The 21,058-nt window shown below is 50.6% G+C and overlaps 1 protein-coding gene across 2 annotated transcripts in view; it reads right to left on the bottom strand.

Annotated features, from left to right (window-relative positions):
* CDCP1 (CUB domain containing protein 1) overlaps positions 1–20,243 on the bottom strand; it is a 56,499-nt gene extending 36,256 nt beyond the window's left edge. For both annotated transcript variants that reach the window (XM_058727258.1, XM_058727259.1), the window contains exon 1: positions 20,054–20,243. In XM_058727258.1, coding sequence (XP_058583241.1) covers positions 20,054–20,129 — 76 coding nt within the window. In that variant the 5' untranslated portion in view covers positions 20,130–20,243. The remainder of the gene's footprint in view (positions 1–20,053) is intronic.
* Positions 20,244–21,058: the final 815 nt, after the last annotated feature.

Genomic DNA, 21,058 nt, shown 5'->3' with positions numbered 1-21,058 from the left:
GGAACCTGGTGATGACAATGTCTTGCTCTCACCGACAAAGTCAGGACGGAGTAGAACATGTCCCAGCTGCTGTCTGTCCGGGGGGGGGGGGGGGGGAATCTCCAGGATGTCAGAAGGGAAAGGTGTTTGTTTAAAACGGCTAAATAGGCACCCTGCATTATTAGAAATCATTCATCATGTCAAAGTACTTTGAAACTGTAGTCTGAATTTAAACTTCAGATTTAAAGTTCCCCAGGGGCGCCTGGGTGGCTCAGTCCGTTAAGCGTCCAACTCTTGATTTCAGTTCAGGTCACGCTCTCACGATTCGTGAGATCGAGTCCCACGTCAGGCTCTGCTCAGACAGCTCGGAGCCTGCTTGGGATTCTCTCTCTCCCTCTCTCGCTGCCCCTTACTGCTCCCTCTCTCTCTCTCTCAAAAATAAATAAATAAACATTAAAAAATAGTTTTGGGGTGCCTGGGTGGCTCTGTCAGTTTAAGCGTCTGACTTCGGCTCACGTCATGATCTCACGGTTCGTGGGTTCGAGCCCCACGCTGGGTTCTGTGCTGACAGCTCAGAGCCTGGAGCCTGCTTCCGATTCTGTGTCTCCTTCTCTCTCTGCCCTTCCCCCGCTCATGTTCTCTCACTCTCTCTCTCTCTCTCTTTCTCAAAAATAAACATTAAAAAAATAATAAAAAAAAGTTTACCATTTCCATGGCTCTTAGAGCAATCCTAGAGGACACAGTAAACTGAAGTTCAAAGAACAATGTTACAAGGAACCTGTAACAGGGGTTGGGGAGTCAACTCGACTTGGGGAACAGTCTATCAAAACAGGGGGCTGTTGTGTCCACCCATCCATTTCCTTGTCTTAATTCCTAAACTCTTCAGGAAAGAAATTTATATGCACCGATGCAAGTTGTTTATTTTCTAAAGTAACTGAATGATCCTCTAAAGGGGATGCTAGCCATGGACAATTTTCGGGGCTTGTGTTTTGAATTATTTTTCTAACGTGGTGATCAGTGTGCATATCCAAGCCCTTCTGCTGTATCCTTCTCTCTCTCTCTTTTTAATGTTTATTTATTAAAAAAATTTTTTTTTAACGTTTATTTATTTTTGAGACAGAGAGAGACAGAGCATGAACAGGGGAGGGTCAGAGAGAGGGAGACACAGAATCTGAAACAGGCTCCAGGCTCTGAGCTGTCAGCACAGAGCCCGACGCGGGGCTCGAACTCACGGACCGTGAGATCGTGACCTGAGCTGAAGTTGGACGCTTAACCGACTGAGCCACCCAGGCACCCCAATGTTTATTTATTTTTGAGAGAGAGACAGAGAGTGCAAGTGGAGAAGGGGCAGAGAGAGGGAAACAGAGGATCCAAAGCGAGCCCCACGCTGACAGCAGACAGCCCGATGCGGGGCTTGAACTCACCAACTGTGAGATCGTGACCTGAGCCGAAGTGGGACGCTCAACAGCCTGAGCCTCCCAGGTGGCCCTGCATCCCTTCCCTTTTATGATCAAAGATGCACACCATATTAGAGATGCATGTGAGAGACGCACAACCAGGCTGTGGACGGTCTGGGCCCCGGTCTAGAGCAAATGCACACATCTATGTATAAATCGCTCTGGGACCATGGCCATTTTAAGGCTTCTTGCCAACCCAAAACATGGACTTTCACATTTAACTCCAGATTGAGTCAAAGTGCACTGGGCGAAGGAATGATCTCAAAGAGGGCCACAGAGGGAGGAAAATAATAACAGACTTTGAACATGGGAATTGCAGAATTAAGTAACACACATAACTCAGCTTATAACCACTGTAAATAACTCATGATGGTATGTTCCAATGCCATAAGGCCAGTTTGAACCACATTTCCATTTTATGAAATGTTAAAAAGATTCCTTCTGTCAGACCCTGAAGTATGAGCTAGCACGACTGTGAAAGTCAGTAAGGATCACAAGGATGGATGGGGAAGAATCAAAGAAGAAGATTCTAAAACGCATCCGTATGTCTGCTCACGGACATATTCAGGACAGGAGGCCCATAGTTCCCTTTTCCCAACTGCTAAATGTTTACAAGTTGCTGAATCTCCAATTTCTTCGGTGTTCCCGCCCTAAAGCACTTTGTTCCACTGGCCCCACCTAACCACCAGGGATTAGCTGTTCGGGTTGAGCGGCCGACTCTTGGTGTCGGCTCAGGTCACGATCTCACGGTTCGTGAGTTCGAGCCCCATGTCGGGCTCTGTGCTGGCAGTGTGGAGCCTGTTTGGGATTCTCTCTGCCTCTCTCTGCCCCTCCCCAACTCCCAGTCTCTCTATCTCAAAATAAATAAATAGACTTTAAACCAAAACAATCTCGCGGTTCACGAGATCGAGCCCTGCATCAGGCCCTGTATGGACAGCTCAGAGCCTGGAGCCTGCTTTGAATTCTATGTGTGTGTGTGTGTGTGTGTGTGTGTGTGTGTGTGTCTCTCTCTGCCCTCCCCCGCTCATGCTCTCTCTCTCAAAAATAAATAAACATTAAACAATTAAAACAAGAAAACAAAACAAAACAAACCAGGGGCACCTGGGTGGCTCAGTCGGTTAAGCGTATGACTTCGGCTCAGGTCATGATCTCTCTGCCCCTCCCCTGCTGGTGCTCTGTCTCTTTCTCTCCCAAAGATAAATAAACAGTAACAAAACAAAACAAAACAGAAAGTGAGCAGCAAGATGGTTAAACAAGAAAGCACACACAAAAGACTACATAGTATATGATTCCAGTCATATCAAGTTCCAGAAGACAAAGCCAACCTATGCTGGCATAAGTCAGAACAGCGAATGCCTGGGGGACAGATATTAAGTAGGAAGGGAGAAGAGGAAAATTCTGGGGTGCTGGAAGGGCATACACACACGTATAAATGTGTATGTATAAGTGTATATACATCTGGAAAATGTATCAAGCTGTATACTTAAGATTTACGTATCCTCGTGTGCGCCTCAATAAAACAGTTTTGAAAATTCAGAGAAACAATAGCTAACTGTTTGGAATGTGCTCTGATGAGAGACTCAACCCCCCCCCCCCCCCATCCCGCTCTATCCTTCCAGGCATGCACTAAACCCTCCTGAGTCCCTCTTTGTGACCGCAGGGTGCTGGGCATGGGGTCTTGTCCACACAACCAGGAGCGTAGCGAGTTAGGCTTGTGGAAGGGGGGATGCTGTGGGGTGTGTCCAAGATTTCCTCTAAGGCCACCGTTAGAAGCAGATACATCGGTACATTTACCAAGCAAGCCTGGGGATCGTAACGTGTGCTCCACTCTTTTTTCTTCATTGTGGTAAAAAAATAAGAAAGAAAATGGAAAACAGGGCGCCTGGGTGGTGCAGTCGGTTAAGTGTCCGACTCCTGGGTTCAGCTCAGGTCAGGATCTCGCAGTTTGGGTGTTCGAGCCCCACGTCGGGCTCTGTGCTAACAATGCCAACCTGTTTAGGATTCTCTTTCTGTCCCTCTCCCTCCGCACCTCCCCTGCTCATGCTCTCTCTCTCTCTCCTGTCTCTCAGAATAAATAAATAAACTTTGAAAATTTTGGGAAAAGAGTATTCATCCGTCTGCTACCCATGAATAAATCCCACACACTTTCCCCCCCTTTTTAAAATTGTGGTAAAGTAAGCATAACAGAAATTTTACCATGGTAGCCATTTAAAAAAAAAAAATAATGTTTACTTATTTTTGAGAGAGAGAGAGAGACAGAGCGTGAGCAGGGGAGGGGCAGAGAAAGAGGGAGACACAGAATCTGAAGCAGGTTCCAGGCTCCAAGCTGTCCGCACAGAGCCCGACGCGGGGCTCGAACCCACGAACCGCGAGATCACGACCTGAGCCGAAGTCGGACGCTTAACCGACCGAGCCACCCAGGCGCCCCTGATTAATCACTTTAAAGGGTACAATTCAGTGGCATTAAGTCTATATATTCACGTTATTGTGAAACCACCCCCGCCACCCATCTCCAGAATATTTTCATCTTCCCAAACTGAAACTCTGTCCCCATTGGACACTAACTCCCCGTTCCCCTCCCCCAGCCCCTGGCACCCACTGATCTTTCTGTCTCTATGGATTTGACTCCTCTAAGGACCTCGCATAAGTGGGAGGGGGACACTCACTAGTTGTCCTTTTGCATCTCGCTCATCTCACCGGGCGTCACGTGGTAGGCGGGCTTTGCTTTTCAACCTGAGCATCGCTGACCGCTGATTTGAGTAACAACCCAAGAGTGAGCAAAAGGACACAGGCTCAAACTCATAGCTACACACGATATTCGCTTTGCGAGAAGGGGGAGGAAGCTTTCTCTGAACCGAAAAACGGTGTCAATAAACTAGGAGACTCAGAAGATGGGAAAAGGTTATGAAAAAAAGAAGCAGGAGCATTTCTCTGAAACGCAGCCGGTCAGAGCGTCCCTCAGCCTGCTAGCCACTAGCAGGGTAGCACTCAGCGACCCTGACCTTCCCGGTGCCGCAGGCCCAACAACGGGCTACGGTGACCAGTGTTCTGACAGGCCCGCATTCCTTGGCGATTAGCAACAATATCCATGAAGACGCTCTTACTTGTCCGAACAGAAGCCAAGCGCTGGTTAATCTTAAAGTAAGTTTCGTTTAAAATGGGCTTTTCCAGAAGGTTATATCAGCCTCTTTCCATCTTATTATTCACTGTCCCTCAAAGATAACGTGAAGAGATGGGGGTAGGGAGGCAGCAGGGAAATGCCTCATTATGGAAACATCCACCTTTGAGGGGCGCCTGGGGGGCTCAGTGGGTTGAGCGTCGGGCTCTTGGTTTCGGCTCAGGTCATGACTCAGGGTTTGTGGGTTTGAGCCCCGCATCGGGCTCCATGCTAGTGGAGCCTGCTTGGGATTCTCTCTCTCTCAGAAATAAATAAATAAATAAACTTAAAAAAAAAAAAAATCTGTCTTTGATTTAGGTTGGCCTGCAGCTTTGCAGGTCCGTCATGAGGGAGCAGGGAGGGGCAGCAGGAGAGAAGGTTCTATTTGGGCCTGCCCTGTGCTGGGGGCCACTAGAGTCTTGACCTCTGTCACTCAGTCTGATGTGAGTAACCCTCCCTGCCTCATGAGCCCAGTCTCTGCGGTCATCGCTGGGGCCACGCTTGGCTGGGCCGCTTTGGACAAGCCACCTTACCTCCTTATTTTATTTTATTTTATTTTATTTTATTTTATTTTATTTTTTTAATGTTTATTTTTGAGAGAGAGACAGAGTGCAAGCAGGGGAGGGGCAGAGAGAGAGGGAGACACAGAATCCGAAGCAGGCTTCAGGCTCTGAGCTGTCAGCACAGAGCCCGACGCGGGGCTTGAACTCACGAGCTGTGAAATCATGACCTGAGCCAAAGTCTTGCTTAACCGACTGAGCCACCCGGGCGCCCCCCATCTTACCTCATTAAACTGCAGATTTCTCATCTGTAATATTTGGCCACAAACATGAACCACACGGGACTTCTACAAGTACCTCAGTGAGACCACATGTGTAAGTGCAAAGAATATCACTTCCATCCACACAGACGGGACCAAGCCCCTGAGCTTCTGAACCTTGTGGTAGGCAGAATCTCAAGGTGACCCCAGAGACCCCGTGCCCTGTAGGTACTCCTCCCCTCGAGTGTGGAAAGGACTCCAAATATCAAGGCATATCATTCATGTGATTAACTGATGTTGTAGGGCCAGGTCAACTTTATCCTGGTGGGCCTGACCTAATCAGTTGAACCCCTAGAAGAGTTTGGGCTTTTCCTGGAGAAAAAGGAATTCGCCTAGAGGTAGATTCTCTGTAGCTGGTTTTGAAGACGGCGGGGGCCACATGGTGGGAAGTTTGAGTGGCCTCTAATTGCTGTGAGCGGGAGTACCTTGGACTTACCCGCCACAAAGCACTGAATTCTGCTACAACCGTGTGAACGCAGAAGAGGAGCCGGGCTCTAGATGAGAACACAGCCTGGCCAACATCTTGATTTTGGCCTAGTGAGACTGAGCCAAGGAGCCGTCCACATCTTGTCTGGACTTTGTCATAGGCCACTAAGTTTGTGACAATTTGTTATGTGGCAGTAGAAAACCCGTGTAGAACTTGTAACCAGATAGGGTACCAGGCAGGACATGCTGAGCTGCTCAAGGAAAGGGGTTTGGATAAGTATACAGTACTGTCTAGGGCGCGGAACCTTCCCTTCTGAGCTGAGCTGCCGTTATGATGTGATGCCAAGTGGACAGCTTTGATGGAAGGGTACATCAGTGAGGATGTCTAAACACATTGTATTCACCGTAAAACGTTAGTATCCAGACGCTAGAAGGTGACAGGGAGGGTGGGTCAGAGGGAAGGGGGTGCTGTGGTCAAGAGGGCTCACGGCTGCTCATCTCACCTGGTCTTGTGGGCAGAGCCAGAGCAAGAAGAGGGTCCTCAGATGCCAACCAGAAATCAGGGACAGATCCGGTGGGAAGCCTGGCCTTCATACCCCAAGAGCCCAGAGGCGTTAGGCTGTGTAGGGCTGGCCAAACGGAGGGGGCTTCTGGGAATGACGGCAGTAATTTACCACCCCATCTGTTCGGCACCTGCTACGTGCCAGATACTTCCTATAGGTATCCTTTAGGTAAACTGTTCACATTCACAGCTGGGAAGATGCATGCCTGAGATTCAAACCCGGGACTGCCTGACGGCAAAGCCCACGCATGGCTGCTACTTCACCCTCAAGGTCATGGGCTGCTGGGCAGCCTGGGCCCAAGCGTTTGCCCCCACCCCCACCCCCGTTAGAGAGGGGGCAGCAGTCAGAGGGACCTGCTTCCGTCTGTAGCACTCAACACCACCAACACAGAGAGAAGTGTGCGTGTTTGTTTTTCTGACAGCCGCTCTGAATATCTACCCTGCCCTCTGCCCTAGTGCAGAGCAATCCACACAGCCTGACTTGGAGAATACGTCTCTGAATGAAGCTCTCTCAAACGGCTACAGGCCAGGTCAATGAAGTGATTCCTCTGGCAGTCCGGGTAAGGCCAGAGTAAAACTGGCCAGCAAAGAAAGGCTGCACGCTGCAGGAAATCTTTGGGGCCAGACAGACGCGTGCTTTCCTCCCCAACGGGGGCTAGTGCAGGAGGTGTTACATCCACAGGGAGGAACATTCTGGAATACGTTACATCAGAGCATGGTGATTCTGGAAGGTGTTGTGTCAACAAGGTCAACCACCACCGAAGGTGTCTCACCAACGAGGAAGGTCGTTACGGAAGGTGCTATACCAACACGAACTGTTGCTACGGAAGGTGTTATGTCCATGAGGACGGATGGTATGAAAGATATTGGCACGGAAGGTCTTAAATCAAGAAGAATGGATATTATAGGAGCCCCACCATCACACAAAGAGTTAGATCAACAAGGATGGTCACATTGGCCAGTAGGGGACTAGCCAGCGATCTCAAGACAATTACGCTAAAAATTCAGGGACGTAAAAAACAAGGTCGAAGGACCATGAATGTTGAGATGAGGCTTTTGAGGAGCCTGGTTCCCAAGCACATCGTGTCGGCAGGTGGAAGAAAAGAGGCAGATGGTTAGCACTGAAAGGGAGGGAGAGACTGTGGTTCAGAGCACTTCCCTTTTCGTGAACCATATTCCTTACATCTGGAGTTGGTCCTACTGCTAAGTGCTATTTCCAAGGAAAGAAGGGGCGGGGGAGGGAGGGGGGGGAGATGGGAACAAATCCAGATAAAATCCCAGAGCGATGAGGCATTTAATCTTCATTTAACTGCATTCGGTTTTGCTCCTATAGCTGGTCTCCAGTTGTAAATCACACTTTGAAGGATCACTCTTTTTTTAAAGTTTTAATTTAAATTCCAGTTAGTTAACCGGGCCACCTGGGTGGCTCAGCCGGTTAAGCATTTGATTTCGGCTCAGGTCATGATCTCACGGGTCGTGAGTCTGAGCCCTGCATCCAGGCTCTGTGCTGACAGCACGGAGCCTGCTTTGGATTGTCTGTCTCTCCCCAGCCTGCATGCGTGCATTCTCTCTCTCTCAAAAATACACAAACATTAAAAAAAATAAATTCCAGGGGTGCCTGGGTGGCTCAGTTGGTTAAGTGTCTGACTCTTGATTTCAGCTCAGGTCACGATCTCACGGTCGTGACGTCAAGCCCCGCGTCAGCGGACTCTGCACTGACAGAGCGGAGCCTGCTTGGGATTCTCTCTCTCTCTCCCACCTCTCTCTGCCCTTCCCGCTCCCCCTTCAAAATAAATAAATAAACAAACTGAAAAAAATGGATAAATTCCAGTGAGTTAACATACAGTGTAATATTAGTTTCAAGTGTACAACGTAGCGATTCAACAATTCTATACAACAGCCGGCGCTCATCACAGCAAATGCACTCCTTTTTTAAAAAATGTTTTATTTATTTTTGAGACAGAGAGAGACAGAGCATGAGCAGGGGAGGGGCAGAGAGAGAGGGAGACACAGAATCGGAAGCAGGCTCCGAGCGGTCAGCACAGAGCCCAACGTGGGGCTCGAACTCACAGACCGCGAGATCATGACCTGAGCCGAAGTCAGACGCTCAACTGACTGAGCCACCCAGGCGCCCCGCAAGTGCACTCCTTAATATCCATCGCTTGTCCCCCCACCCCCCCCATCCACCTCTCTTTTGGTCACCATTAGTGTGTTGTCTATAGTTAAGGGTCCGTTTCTTGGTTTGCCTCTCTCTTTTTTCCCCTTTGCTCATTTGTTTGGTTTCTTAAATTCCACATATGAGTCAAATCCTACAGTATTTGTCTTTCTCTGCCTAACTTATTTTGTTTAGCATGATACTCTCTAGCTCCATCCACGCCATTGCTAATGTCAAGATTTCATTCTTTCCTCTCATGACTGAGTAATATTCCATTGTATATATACACCCCATCTTTATCTATTCATCAATCGACGAGCACCCGGGCTGTTTCCATACTCTGACTGTTGTAGATAATGCTGCTCTAAACCTCGGGGTGCGTGTATCCCTTGGAATTAGTATTTTTGTATTCTCTGGGTAAAGACCTAGCCATGTGATTGTTTCATCACAGGGTAGCTCTGTTTTTAACTTTTTGAGGAACCTCTATACTGTTTTCCAGAGTGGCTGCACCAGTTTGCATTCCCACCAGCAGTGCAGAAGGATTCCCCTTTCCCTGCATCCTCGCCAACACCTGTTGTTTCTTGTGTCATTGCTCTTAGCCATTCTGACAGGTGTGAGGCAGTATCTCACTGTAGCTTTGACTTGCATTCCCCTGATGATGAGTGATGTTGAGCATCGTTTCATGTGTCTCTCGGCCATCTGCGTGTTGAAGGATAGTGTTTTCCAGATAGTGGCTCGCGTAGCAAGTTGTCCTTTTCGGAGATGGTGGCAGAATGCTCTCGAAATACCAGGACAACACAGTGGGATTACTGGTAACAAATGACAGAGCCACACTTTCACTCCAGGGCCAGCCTCATGGTTTCCTGTGATGGCCCACAGACCTCAGACACCAGGAGAACACCTTGTCCTCTGCCTTCTCTTCTCCTGTCTATGAAAGCTATTCTCCATCCCGTACCTTTACTGTGGTTTTTATACATATATATCTTTGAAGAGTAGTTATCACATTGGACAGTGTCTCAGACTCCTGCTTTCGGGGACCCAGGCAAGCAACGTAAACAAGAAAAGCCAACACAGTGTCTTTGCTGCAACAGAAGGTGCATGCTTTACTGAATATTTGGTCAGTCAGCTTTTTTTCCAAAACACATCCAACAGAACTGGGCCAAGACCTCTAGGCCACCAATTTGTAGCCCCTAGTTCCCATGTTTGAATCCCTTCTGCATGATGAGTCCCTGGAGAGCGAGGGACTGGTGGTTCCTACCTCTGAATGTCCACCGTCTAGCATAGGGGGCCTCCAAGATCTGTGGATGGATGGGGTTTATTACCAAATGGCCTAAGATTAGACTGGAACTTTCAAAGATTTTCTAGGCAGAAATCAAATTCTCCAGGCCTGCTCAGTGCTATGCTCTAAAAGCAGACAGGAGGGAAGCGTAGCAATTTCCTCTTCTAGAAATGTCGTTCCAAGTGGAGAAGGCAGCTTTGGTCATCAGTTCCCCAATTCCTAGTGACTTAATATTTCTACACAACCCAATTCCTGCAGGAAGCAACTGCAGACTTTTTGAAGACAGTATCTACATTCATGATATCTGTGTTTTCACAAACCATTACTATTGATTGCTATACCCGTACCTGCCTTTGGATGTTTTCTTAATTTAAAACTACTTTTTTAATTTCAATTTTTTTAATGTTTATTTTTGAGAGACAGAGAGAGACAGAGCATGAGCAGGGGTGCGGTGGCCGGCGCCGGGGGCGGGGGGTGGGGAAGCAGAGAGAGGGAGATACAGAATCCGAAGCAAGCTCCAGCCTCTGAGCTGTCAGCCCAGGGCCTGATGCAGGGCTCGAACTCATGAACGGTGAGATCACAACCTGAGCCTAAACCAAGTGTTGGACCCTCAGCTGACTGAGCCACTCAGGTGCCTCTGTGTGTCTTCATAAAAGCTGAAAAATATGGTTTACATTTAAATTAAATAATACACGAAGCACAAGGTAAAAAGAAAAAAAAAAAAACCAAAAACCCAAAAAAACAAAAATGAGTTTTGACCGCTAAAAAGTCTCACTCTTATCTTGAACCTGGTGTTCTTGCCAGGGGCAACCCCTGACACCGGTTTGCGTGTCCTTGTACAGGAAATCTGTGAATACGCAAGTCTGTATCTATATGCCACCCCTATTTTATTTTATTTCATTTCCTTTTGCCAAAAGGCAACATGCTTTATTCACTGTTCTGAACCGTATGTTTTCCTCTCCATAATATATCTTGGGGGTCACCCCCCATCCGTACACCGAGAGCTACCCAGTGGCCTTATATGGCTGTGTAGCACCCACTGCTGGGATGTGCCATCATTTATTTAACCAGGCTTCTAATGATGGATGTTTGGGTTGTTTCCAGTCTCCAACCACCAGCACAAGGAGCAAACCATGCTTATCTAGGGTTTCAAGGCGCTGGTGGGGTACGCCTTCCCCGGGTCCCAGGTTCCTGGTCACGACTCGGACTGTACTCCCCACACGGGGAGAGACCAGGGAGGCTGGGAGATGTTAATGCCAGGGGTTCGGCTACACTGGGTTGTGACGGGCTTCTGCAAGACGACCCAGCACCGTTCACAATTTGAAAAACATCTTCTGTGTTCTGACAAGTTGAGAACTTGCTCCCGACACGTTTAGCCCAAGGCTGAAGTGCCTGATAAGATTGTCAGCAACTTCTGGGCCAGTTGAGCAATCCTCCATCTCTCGGAGAGGATTAAAGGCAGGGGTCCAACTCGGCTTTTGCGGCCTGGCACCCTCCAGCCCAGTCTTGGAGTATGACACCTGCTCATGAGAACAGCTGTAATCCTCAGAAGCCTCCTGGGGTGTTCACATTCATGTCTCAGAATAATTGGGCCTGGCATTGAAGTTATAGAAAACTGGTCTGGTCAGTTCCCTGGTTAACAGGAAGTGTGTGTGTGTGTGTGTGTGTGTGTGCATGTGTGTCTGTGTTCACTTGCAAACAATTTTTAAAAACTTGTATCATTGAGGACAACTTCTTGCAGTTTAAAAAAAATGCTTATTTATTTTGAGAGAGAGAGAGAGAGAGAGAGAGAGAATCCCAAGCAGGCTTTACACTCGACGTCGGGCTCGATCTCACAACTGGCTCACGACCTGAGCCGAAATCAGGAGTTGGATGCTTCCCCAACTAAGCCACCCTGGTGCCCCAGCTTCTTGCAGTTTTTAATCCAGCAGCTTCTCTTCTAGGAACTTCTCCCAAGATGTCTTCACACGTGCCCAAAGTCAATTGCACCGGGAGAGTATCCAAAGCACTGTGTGGTAGGAGAAGCCCGAGAACAATGTCAATTGTCTCCCACGAGCGACCCGGTTACTCAGACTCTGCCCTGGCAGTTTGGTCCAGGCAGACTCTGCTGCAAACTCCAAGTTCTTCCTGGGTTCAGCTCAAGTTATCGAAGAAAATGGCAATTCGCATTCACCGAGGAATGCATTTCAGGCCCGACCTTAGTGCTGGGTGGTTTACAGCCGTGATTCCATTCGACCCACCCACGAGGTGCTGCGGTGTCCTCGTTTGGAACTGAGGACTTAGTCCTAGGGAGGCTAAGTGACCAGCGCAAACTGTCTAGCTAGCAGGTGGTGGAATCAGGACACCCCGAAGCCTCTGATCTTCTGTCACCGAGGGTCAGAAGTATCTGCACTTCACTTAAAACTTCAAGAAAGCTACGCTGGGGCACCTGGGTGGCTCTGTCGGTCGAGCGTCCGACTTCGGCTCAGGTCACGATCTCGCGGTTCGTGAGTTCGAGCCCCACGTCGGGCTCTGTGCTGACAGCTCGGAGCCTGGAGCCTGCTTCCCATTCTGTGTCTCCTTCTCTCTCTGCCCCTCCTCCCGCTTGTGCTCTGGCTGTCTCTCTCTTTCTCAAAAATAAACATTAAAAAAGCAAATTAAAAAAAAAAAGAAAGCTATATCATCTGTGCTTATGGGACAGTTTTAATTTATTCTGGCAAGATGTTTCCAAATTTATTACTTACACGCGTTCACACGCTGCCGCAAGGTGTTTAATGGCCTCAGGGTCGTGAGCTGTGTGTCCATCTGGCAGGATGGACAGCTGGTCCAAGAGGGCGGCCCCTCCCTGGCAAAGTCAGACCAGAGAGGTTTCCAGTGGTGCCCTTGTCTTGGGCTCCACTCGGGAGAGAACTGAGACGTGCATATTATTTTTTAAGTCCAGTACCCGAAGAAAGAGCTTCTAATTTCCTACAAGTTTGTGAAGTGAGGGTCAATTCTGATACTCTATTGCCTTCTCTTGCAAATTCAGCATCACAATGTAAAGAAAACCAAACCCAACCAACCCGGTTAGGAGACGGTGGGGCAATGGTGGGTCAAATGGGGAGAACACGTGGGATAACATGGAGTCCTTGTCACCGTCCTTACTGCTACTGACGAACTGTCCTTTGTACAAGAGGACTCTGTTGAGCCACCCCAAGCGGCCAGACCCTTTTGGTGGGGCGTCCTTCCAGTCTTTTGTCCTGAGCTCCTATGAGATACAGACAGAAGGACAGCAAGCTGACACGAGTTGCCCTACACACACATGACTTTATTCCCTGCTTCCTTCATTGTATCACAAGCAAGTCCTCGTCGTTTCCTGGAGATTCCCTTGAAGGTTTCCAGAAGTGGGATTGCATTCCTGCAGACCCACCCACACCCCCATCCACTGCCTCCTGAGCACACGTTTTTGGGGGACCAGCAGAGACTTAGTGAAGACCCCAGGTCCTGGCCTGAGGTAGAGACCCCGGCCGGATACCAGGGAGGTCTCCCCCACCCCCTGCAGGGACACAGAGAGCTGTGGTTCCCTCTGCCCATCCACATTCTCTTTTTTCTACTTTCCAGGACCCAGCTTCCCTCCTCTTCTTTTTCTGTCTGATTTGCATCAGAGCTGGAGCCAGAAGATCTGGGAGTTAGCACTTCTGGTCCTCAGCCCCTTCCAACAGTGCGACTTGAAGAAGTCATCTAACTTTTAAAAAAATTTTTTTTAATGTTTTTTATTTATTTTTGAGAGAGCGCATGAGAGAGACAGAGCGGGCGGGGGAAGGGGAGAGAGAGAGGGAGACACAGAACCTGAAGCAGAGATTATGTCTGTCAGGACAGAGCCCGACACGGGGCTTGATCTCACGAACCGTGAGATCATGACCCGAGCCGACGTCGGACACCCAACCGACCGGGCCACCCGGGTGCCCCAGAAGTCCTCTAACTCCTCTGTGCTCATTCCCTCCTAAAAAGACTCGCTTTGATGGTTGACCCGGAGTACCTATCTGTTCATTCCACACGTAATTTATTCAATGCTAGCTATGTGCCAGGCACAGTTCTAGCCAGAAACTTCACGGGGGTTGGATACGAACCTGCCTGAGCTGTTCCCTCAGCTCAGGGGTCTCCAGCAGGTCCACAGATCAGCTTCGGCAGAAAAGATTAGGGCTGGTACTTCCTCTGCATGGTCCAAGCCCCTATGTCAAAGACCGGAAAAGCGAGGCCCAGAGAGGCGAGGCGACTCTCCCAAGTCATAAAGCTCGCTGTCGATAAGACTTGAGGTTACAGCCACGCGTCCTCACTCTTAAGTGGGGTGCTCTCCCCACTTTGCCCACGGTCTTGCCAACTGGACAACGCTAACTTCTTCCGGGGTCCCATCGAGACGACATTCCGGTCTCCCTTCCACTGGGATGGGGCCAGGCCACTGGTCTGGAGCCAAGAGAACGGCCACACAACGGATGTGAAACGGCTTCCGTGCTCAGGCGTCAAGACTCCCACGGGAGCCCCTCTGCACTCTTCTTCCTTCTGTCAGCGTGACGTGGATGAGCACGGAGGACAGGACACATGCTGAAGGCGGCAGAGACAGGAAGTCAAAGGACTCTGGGTCCTCATCACTGCTTGGAGGAGGTCCCCTGTTTGGGGTCTCATCTGAGCAAGAAATAAACACCTGTCGTGTGTGAGCCATCGCACACGGTTGGGTTTGCGGCTTAGTCTTACACCTGCCGCCGCTAGACTCGCCGATGTCAAAGTCAGCAAGAACGAACGTGATGCAGTGCAACTCGACGTAGACCCGGGAGGAGCTCCCAGGGCCCACGCCTGTCCTCAAGTCTTCTTGAGCACGTCATCAAAAGTCAATATTTAAAAGGAAGTTCAAACCGTTTCTCTTGAGTAAAACTTAGGGTTAGTTTCACCTGGAAGGATGGAAGGAAGGAAGGAAGGAAGGAAGGAAGGAAGGAAGGAAGGAGAAAACGGCAGTGCGGGGAGGGACAGAGCCTGGGCTCTGAAATGAGTCTGCCCAGGTTCACGGATGGCACCCCCGCTTATTAGCTGTGACCTTGGGGGAGTTGCCTCACTTCTGTGACTCACTTTCCTCCATTTGTTCCCGGACACTTTCTGTACAAACTCTTTGACCCAGTAATTCCCTCCTCCGGGGAGTGCACCCACAGATACACTAGTCTATATTCCTAAAAAAGACAACTGCAAATATGGCAACTGAAACTCTCTATAAACACAAAAGACTGGGGGCGCCTGGGTGGCTCAGTCGGTTGAGCGTCCGACTTCGGCTCAGGTCATGATCTCACGGTCCGTGAGCTCGAGCCCCGCGTCGGGCTCTGTGCTGACAGCTCGGAGCCTGGAGCCTGCTTCGGATTCTGTGTGTCCCTCTCTCTTTGCCCCTCCCCGACTCATGCTCTGTCTGTCTGTCTCTCTCTCTCTCTCAAAAATAAATAAACATTAAAAAAAAAAATTAAAAACAAAAGACTGGAAACAACCCAGCAGTAAGAGGCTGGTGACACCACACGGCATGCCCACGGCCAGGAATATTACGTGGCCATCAAAAAGAACGGCAGCCCCCATATGTTCTGATATGGAGCGAGCAACAAGATGGATTGCTAAGTGAGCAAACTCCAGGAGCATATGAGACACATCCCATGCCATATACCATGGTTATGGTCTGGCTGTGTAAAGAAGGGACGTACGCACATTTATGAAGTTGTGCTTGCGTAGAATTGCTCAGGAACAATGCACAAGAAACCGTGGCTGCTTCTAGGTGAAAGTCCGGGGTCAGAGGTGGAAGGGGACATACTTCTTCCCACGTACCCTTTTGTACGACTGGAATTTTTGTTACCATGTACAGGTGTTTCGGAGCACAGTCTTTAAACTGAGTATTAAAAGCACATACACATCCGCAGAACAAATATGAACACAACACTCAGTGTTTTGTTTTAAACATTAAAAAAAATTTTTTTCATGTTTATTTTTTGAGAGAGAGAGAGTGTGAGCAGGGGAGGGGCAGAGAGCGAGGAAGACACAGAACCCAAAGCAGGCTCCAGGCTCTGAGCTGTCAGCACAGAGCCCGATGGGGGGGCTCGAACTCATGAACTGCGAGATCATGACCTGAGCCGAAGCCGGATGCTTAACTGACTGAGCCCCCCAGGTTCCCCTGTATATATATGGCTTTTGGAAATGCCATATTTCCAAATGGGGGTTGGGGTTGTTACCATGTCTCCCGTGTGAAATCGTGAGACGCAGGGCATCGGTTAGTGTGTTTGTGCAGCATGTGTGGTTTTAAAGAAAACATCACTGACGGTAAACGGGAGATGCTTGCACATAAAACACTCAGAAGGGCGGCTGCCACAGAGCAGTACGTGTTCGTTATTACAAGCAGTGGTTAGTGATTTTTAAAAATGATGTCCTGAAATACAAACTCAAGGCTACAAAGGGGTGAGGTAGGAAACCCTGCTCTCCCGGCCCGATTGTCTAGAACGTTGCCAGCTGCCTGGGAGAAGGTGACGGGCTAATTACAAGGCTGTAGGAAGTGGTTTGAAATAATTTGTGGGAGAATTTTTATCACTTAGAATGATAATTAAAGGGTATGAACTGTTCTTCATCACTCAGGTGGACAGCCTTAGCCATGGGTCTTCCCTAGCAGGGGTCCTGACCTCCCCCGCTGCCCCACCCACCTTGACCGCAATCATGAATCCTGACCAGCAAACCCCACCCTCGCCCCCGTCCAAACCCGCAGGTGAGGCTTGTGTTATAAGTCAAGGGGCTCCATTCTGTTGCGTGTGTGTGTGTGTGTGTGTGTGTGTGTTTCAGCAACATAATCGCTTAGCTGGGGTGCTCCTAAGATTCTCGAACATCCACCAACACCGTTCAGACCCAACTTGCTGAACTAAAGGGAGGAAAAGGCTTCTTCTTCCATAGATGTCACTGACATCTATGAGATCAGCCTGATAGTGTGGGAACCAGGGACCGGCACACGCCGGCCCGAACGTACACCAGGACCACAGGACGAGCTCTCCATAGGGCCACAAGGCGGGATGTCTCCAAAGCCTGAGCATTTTCTCTACTCTCCATGCCAGCAATTCTATTCCCAGAGTTTCAGTCGGACAGGATCGTCAAGGAAGTGTGCAGAGCAATATAGCCGACAAGAACTCATGCTCGGATACATCAAAATGGGACAATCCAGCTTCTATTTTATAACCTCGGCAACACAGAGACGACATCATCTGATGTCATTATAGAATCCACACCACGTCACTTTCGATGTCTTTTCACTGAACAGACCTATCAAAATGGACACAGGCGGTCGGTCCCCTACTGTTGGACACGTTCTGTTTTTTTAGCAGGAAAAGTGGGAAACCGCCTAAATGTCCACCTGTAGGGGGCTGGTTAAAGCCATACGATGGATGGTCCCAGGTCTGGTTTTGGGCGCACACACGCACACGATAAGACTGTACCAAAGTGACCAATGTGCTTTGCTTACAGATTATTTTTTTTTTTCATTTTGGTTATATGTATTACCAATTTTTCTACAGCAACTATATACTACGTGAGATATTTTAATTGTTGCTTTCGACCTTCTTCTCCTACGTTGATAGCCCGGGAGAACCCCCCAGAAGAGCGTGGAGGGGGGCAGGGTTCCTTCTTCACAGACAAAATGGCAGCATCTGAGGTGAACCCTGAGGCTGACGGGCCAGCCTCAGAGCACATCCTCCGGGTCAGCAGAGTGGCCCTCTCTGACCCTGAACCACGAAAATCTGTGGGGGTGAGGGAGACTCATCACTCCTACCAGTTACACATTCCAGACAACAGCTACCAGCTGCTCATTTGAATCCAAAGAATGACGAAGACGCAGACTCATCCGGGGTCAGCGAACACATCATTTGATGCTTGCTCACATTTCTGGTGAAACACGATGGCGGCAAGAATGGGGTCACAGAACCCAGACTGGTATCTCAGCAATTCTCTCTTTTTAAAAAAAAAATTTTTTTTTTAAATGTTTGTTTATGTTTCAGAGAGATGGAATGCAAGTGGGGGAGGGGCAGAGAGCGAAGGAGACACAGAACCCGAAGCAGGCTCCAGGCTCCGAGCTGTCAGCACAGAGCCCGACGCGGGGGGCCTTGAACTCGTGAACCGCGCGAGATCATGACCGGAGCCAGAGTCGGAGGCTCAGAAAACCGAGCCGCCCAGGAGCCCCACTCAGCAATTCTTCAAAAGCCAGGAAGTCGAGGTTTTACCACCGTTCTGATTCCAACTTAACCAGTCCTTCACTCTTGGAAGTGGGGGAGCGGGGGCTTATACCACACCCACCCCAACACATCACACCAAGACATTAACTTTCCCTTTGCAGTTCAGTTCTGCAGGGACACCAGCTTTATTCATGTTCACTGGGCCGTCTTCATTAAGAGAGCTCAGGGATTTAAAAAACAAATCCACTGTGCCGGCCTCTCCGGCTTTTTCCATCTTCTCTGGACAGGCTCCAGGAACTTCTCAAAGACCCCTACCTGTTAGGCCAACCCCAAGACGTCAGGCAAAGCGGCCGTCCTCTGAAACGGCTCCAACCTCCAAGACGCAGCCCCCAGTTCAGGCCAGCGAGGTGGCCACACACAGCCAATTCCGGAGACCACAGGAAGATTTTGGAAAGTGAGGTGGGAAGTCCCTAGGCTTCCCCGTGTTGATACCTGAACCATGAGAGCTCGCTCCGACAGTCAACAACTTCCTAGAAGAAAGCGACAGTGCTGTAGGCCAAAATGGCAGCGTCTCCAGGCCAAAGGGAGAAATCAGTTAACAGAGGCCCGTTCAGGCCAGCCTAGTCATCCTTGGCATTGGTAATGCCTTGATTTACACCATATTCTTACTGGGGGACTCCTGGTCATGACAGACAACTGGAAACACCTCAGACAATTCCGAGTTTCAGTACAGCTCCCAAGTGTGATGGGCACACATTTTTCTCTCACACACATGTACACGCATTTTCACCGGCGAAATCACTCTTTATTCTTAGACGGATTTTTTTTTTTTTCTTCAAAGGAAATCTTGAAAATGCAGTCTTCCGGTAAATTTGTATTACAAGAGATATGCATACGGGCACAAGGCTTTAAATGTGGTCTTAAAATGGTCTAGGGAATGTACAGTAAGTAATATGTCACCTGATGCCGTTGGAGAAAGGAACCAGGAAGCTTTCCTGGAGGTTTGCAATGACGGCAGTTGCCAGAACGCCAAAGTCCACCACGCCCGCTTCGTTTTATTCCTGAACTTAATGTACCCTAATCTACCTACCCGCCGAATGCAAACGCCCCCTTAGGGGCACCAAAGAATAATCCAAGACCCCACTCGCCTCCCGGATAACTCTTTAGAAATCACAAAACCTGGGCTAGCCTCAGGAAAGGCTTCGAATCAAGTTCTTACACGAAGAACCCCGGTTATTTCTACGTTTCGATCTACTTCCCGAGCCCGCAGGCACAGGAGCGCGCACCCGCAGCGGGGAGGCGGCGGTCCCAGCGCACAACGGAATCAACTGGAAATTCACACACCTCTCCGGAACGTCCCCTCGCCGACCCCCTCGCGGGGTCAAAGTACAAACACTACCCTGAGGCACGAGGGGCGGGAGCTCACCGCCCCCGTGGCAAGAACGCCGGGACCCTTCTCCAGCCTGGCGCTTCCATTTTCAAATTAATTTTCCGGAACTTCGAGAGCGCTAGAATGGGGCGTGCGGACCGGGAAAAGGGTGATTCCCGTGCGCTACCGGGGCCAAACCGCTGTTTTCTTGCCCCTTCTTCCAGCCCCAGGTGAGGAGGTAGAGGGTGGGCCGAGAGAGGAAAGCTCCCTCCCCACGGCCAGCCCCGGCGCCCCCCAAGCACTCAGGTAAAGCCCCCGATGCGCGGCAGGTCCCCGGGCCTCAGCTGGGGCGCGCGCTTTTCTCTTCCTGAGCCGTCGGCGCCGGGCTCATCCCCGCGACCGCCGGGCTCCCCGCTCGGGGACACTCCCATGTGCCGCGGCCTGCGCCCAGGGCGAGGTCGCTCGAAATCCAGGAGGGCACGGCCACTTTGCCCGACGCGGCGCGCCCAGGCGCCGGGCGGTCCCGGGGACCCCGCGCCGTCCATGCATCCCGACTGTGTCGCCCCCACCCCGGCTCAGCATCCCCCGCACCCTCCGCCGGGCGCCCGCTCTCCGGCCGCTTCCACCGCCCAGCGCCACCCGCTACCGCCGCACCGCACTCACCAGCTCCCGGGCGCACGGCGGCGAGCAGCAGGACCCCCAGCAGTGCGATTGTGGCCTCGCGGGTCTGGCCGGCCATGGCTCCGGGGCGCCTCGGCCTCGGCGGGGGAAGCGGCTGTGGCCAGTGGCTCGGAGCGGCGGCCGCGGGCGCCTGAGCCTGGCACCGGCTCCTCCCCGGCTAGCTCACCTGCGGGCGGGCGAGCCCGGGCTCCGCCCTGCGCGGGCGAGCACGAGTTGGGCCGGCCTGTCCCCTCCTCTGTCTCCTCCTCCTCCCCTTCCTGCCGCAGCCGCCCGCCTCTCCCTCCCAGGGTGCCGGGACTTGTTGCCACTTTCCCGCGCTAGTCTTTCCTCCCAAGGCCGAGTGCTCAAGTCTTTGTGCCTACAGGCACAAAGGTCGCCTTTGGAGAAGCCGATCCGCTTTCCTTTCACTGTCCAGGCGACAGGGAGGCCCTTGTGAGCCCTGTTTTGCACGGGAATCCTATTTGTGTGTCACCCAAGCCCTGGTTTCTCGTGGGCTCGCTCCTCTCCTACCTGCTTTGGGCTCGCAAGACTTTAAAGCCGGGCCGCCGTGCCTGTTTGCAGAACTGCGACTCTGCAGCCTCGGGCTCTTCACCTGCACGGGGTCTAATGCTCGCAGCACCCCTGTCCTCGTTGCACATGAGGCAGACTGCTGAGTTCTGCTACCTGCCCAAAGGCAGTTAGTCATCTACAGAGGCAGGATTCGACAGCACAGGAAGGGTTTTCTACAAACGGAGCTGCCTTGAAGAATGCATGAACGGGTGCATGAATGCATGAGGCTGGAAAGGGCCAAGAGGAGACTGTGTGGAGCAGTAAATGTGTGACCTGGGCATGAAGCATTCAAGCCAGTCTTTGGGCAGTAAAAGGCGATGGCGCTGGGCTCCTTGCCTCCTCCCAGCTGCCTGTGTGCGTCCTGTGTCAGGCTTTCGAGGTCCTGTAGGTTCTCCCTTCCACCTGTAGGCTACACACCAAGTCTAGGACCACAGAGAA

This window comes from Neofelis nebulosa, chromosome 4, assembly GCF_028018385.1.
Source record: "Neofelis nebulosa isolate mNeoNeb1 chromosome 4, mNeoNeb1.pri, whole genome shotgun sequence".
In the NCBI taxonomy this organism is placed as follows: Eukaryota; Metazoa; Chordata; class Mammalia; order Carnivora; family Felidae; genus Neofelis; species Neofelis nebulosa.
The sequence above is the reverse complement of the archived record's forward strand: the minus strand, read 5'-3'. Positions and strand labels throughout refer to the sequence as shown.